The following is a 2,929-nucleotide window of genomic DNA, read 5'->3' as shown; positions in this document are numbered from 1 at the left end:
GAATCGGAGTGCGGATATCTGAACTTCCTGCGTCCTCTACGCGTACGGCATGCAATCGTGGTATGAATCAAAGCCAAAGGACAATGGTACTCCTTGGAATGTGTTGGACGCTGATAGGAAGTGACGTTGATTGATTTAATTGGACTCCTCAGAACATTTGCGTCCAAGATGTCGCCATTATTAATCGAACACGACGCTGCATATCAGCCTTGTCTCAATTACCCGTTCTTGGGAAACTGGATTTTGGGCGCTCGGCGTTCATGCTCGTCCCCTTAATGCAATGTTATATTGTCGTCGTTGCATTGTTGTAGTTCCTGATTTTAACGAACGACGGATAAGGTTATCGAAATACACGTCTGAGGCATGTACAGCGAATGGTTATGTGAGAGTCTCTGGCAGTTTTGAGATTCTGTTCAGTATATTCAGTTATGCTGTTAAAAAACAAAACAGCTCTGTCTCTATTGCCCTTCATTTACATTCAGGGAACATTTGCCGCAATATCCATAACACTACCTGTCTATGAAGTGTGTGGGCTTAATTAACCCATGCAAGTATGAGTATAGAAGAGCACACGATACTCTCCACGTAGAAACACTTTTTGAGTCCCTTGGTCGGTTTCTCATATAACAATCATTGTCTTTCCATTTAGGATAAGTGGTTATTGCTAGGTAAAACCAAAATAACTGTACTATCAAACCACTCGAATACTATAGTTCTTTCCCAATGCGTAAACGTAAAAATACAATATTATACTCATAACTTCAATTAAGCTTAATAAAAGGAAAAAATATATTTTCATTGAACGATACTACACACACATATTTATCCTTTTAAAATGTATTCTCTTATGACGAAGGCTGAAAAGAGGCAAAATGAACTGCAGACGTTTCAATTTTAATCTCCAATGACGCAAAGTTAGAATGTCAGAACTAATCTTAGGTTGTTGTTAATGCTTTTTCATATGCATCATACTTTCGCCTTACGTAAACATACACGGCGATTCTCGAAACCGTTTCACGCACGTTCGCATCTAGACACCTGGTTTCATTTACAGATATGTCTGGTTTCACTCATGGCCATACACATGGTACCACATTTAACGTACAGTACGCACCCTGCAATAATATATGCGCTTTTGTATGTCACCAATAAAACCGATAATGTAGTGGTCAAGTTCCAAGCACTGTGAGTCTGTGTAATTGTCAATATCGAACTTGGGAATGAAAAGTTCTATATGTAGACGACAGGTACTTGGCTGAAGCATCTCGCCCCTGTGGAAATTGTGATGACACCTATTATCTCTAATGACAATCTACTTACCAAAACAACTTTCCCCGATAAATTAAGTCGTTAGTTATCGATTTCCATTGTATGTCGTCTTATTATATAGAAGTCGGCCTGATTGCCTGTACTGACGGAAGGCTCTGTGTACAGAAAATCCTCTTTTTAGCTTCAGTATATAATCTGACATATATCAACCTGGTTTTTTATTTCCTTAGCATCTCTAAATGATTCCCTCCCACGCAGGTGTTCTGACAGCGGGTGGTCACGTCTGTGGGGTAGAAAGTGTGAGAGCTGGTTACCTAGACTTGAAATCAACAATCCTGACAAATATTTCCATAGTTCTGAGGTCGTGTCTCGGCCAGGCCTTATAGAGACAAGGGAAATGCCTGTCCTTATACAGTCTCGAACTACCATTCATGAAGCTTCGGGAAGATGGACTGATACCTAGTTCTGTTTTCGTGGCTGTTAAACCCCACAGAACCTTTCCTTATACGTTAACCATTATCAAATTCCTCGCGAGTAATATGGGATTAAGCGTGGAATTTCTTGAAACCTCAAAGGGCTTCTTCCAGGATTATAATTTCAAATCGGCTCCTAATTAAAAGCACTGACAAGTAGAATCTAATCTCGGCATATGCAAGTGGAATTATGTCATCCAAACAAATCTATACACACTCTTGACCCTTTCTCTCTTCCTCTCGTCCAACGTCATAGTGACATCACTGCGACTTCACAGTAACGAGATTTCATTGGCTGACAAAAGTGAGTCACTTCAACCGTTTAATCTGATTGGCCGTTGGGTCAGAGATTTGGAGTGCCCGTGTGGACCTTACCAGAAACCTCACCGTCTTACCGTTCGAATTTTTCTCCTTTGCAACAGCGTGTCCGACGAAGACACACGAAAGCTAACAGAGGAAAGAGTTAACATACGCATGATTAGGCGAATGACATGAGAGATACAGATAAAGAGCAACAGCTGGCATCATCCGGCCTTGCCATATTAGGAAGGTTTGTCCTGTGAAAGTGAGGGGCAGGCGAGCGGTGGTGGGGTCCAACCGCACTCAGTCGTCACTAGTGTCTCGAACTGTGAACACGTACACCTCGCTCACTCGTGGGCTTTATTCCATCCCTGGATAAAAAAAGACTTAAATTTTAAAAATGGCGTACCACGGCCCCTCCTACGGTCTCAGCAGGGAATGTCAGATGAAGGTAGGCTGCATTTCGTTACTGTCAGTAAGATAAACGTGCTTTAAGGAGTAATAAATGTATTCAGCTAACGTAAGCTCAGAGAGGCGGCTGGTCGGGTAGTTGTACGCTACCTCCGCCACCCACCTGTTGATGGCTCTCACGCCATGTGGCACTGTGCTGGGATAAATCAACTGGGCAGGCTGTCTGAGGGTAATTTAAACGCTGTGGTGCAGAGTGGCGGTCCTCTGCCATTGCGAATGTCTCGCAAGATAACATGTTATCATGTACTTGAGCACTCTTGTCACCATTCATATTTAGTTAGTGATCAGGATATGATAATACGAAAATCATTATTTTCAGCTGAAACTTAAGATAGGCATACTTGACCATTATTCTGACAATGTAATAACGAATACAAGCAATGCATGAGGTAAAACAGATGGGATGCCGCATACAT

General features: G+C 42.0%; 1 protein-coding gene across 2 annotated transcripts in view; it reads left to right on the top strand.

The window, feature by feature from the left end:
* The first annotated feature begins 2,333 nt into the window (after positions 1–2,333).
* Positions 2,334–2,929, top strand: part of LOC119589280 (myophilin-like) — a 74,843-nt gene continuing 74,247 nt past the window's right edge. For both annotated transcript variants that reach the window (XM_037937899.1, XM_037937900.1), the window contains exon 1: positions 2,334–2,493. In XM_037937899.1, coding sequence (XP_037793827.1) covers positions 2,443–2,493 — 51 coding nt within the window. In that variant the 5' untranslated portion in view covers positions 2,334–2,442. The remainder of the gene's footprint in view (positions 2,494–2,929) is intronic.

The sequence above is a fragment of the Penaeus monodon genome, chromosome 25 (genome assembly GCF_015228065.2).
Source record: "Penaeus monodon isolate SGIC_2016 chromosome 25, NSTDA_Pmon_1, whole genome shotgun sequence".
Classification (NCBI taxonomy): domain Eukaryota; kingdom Metazoa; phylum Arthropoda; class Malacostraca; order Decapoda; family Penaeidae; genus Penaeus; species Penaeus monodon.
The sequence above is the reverse complement of the archived record's forward strand: the minus strand, read 5'-3'. Positions and strand labels throughout refer to the sequence as shown.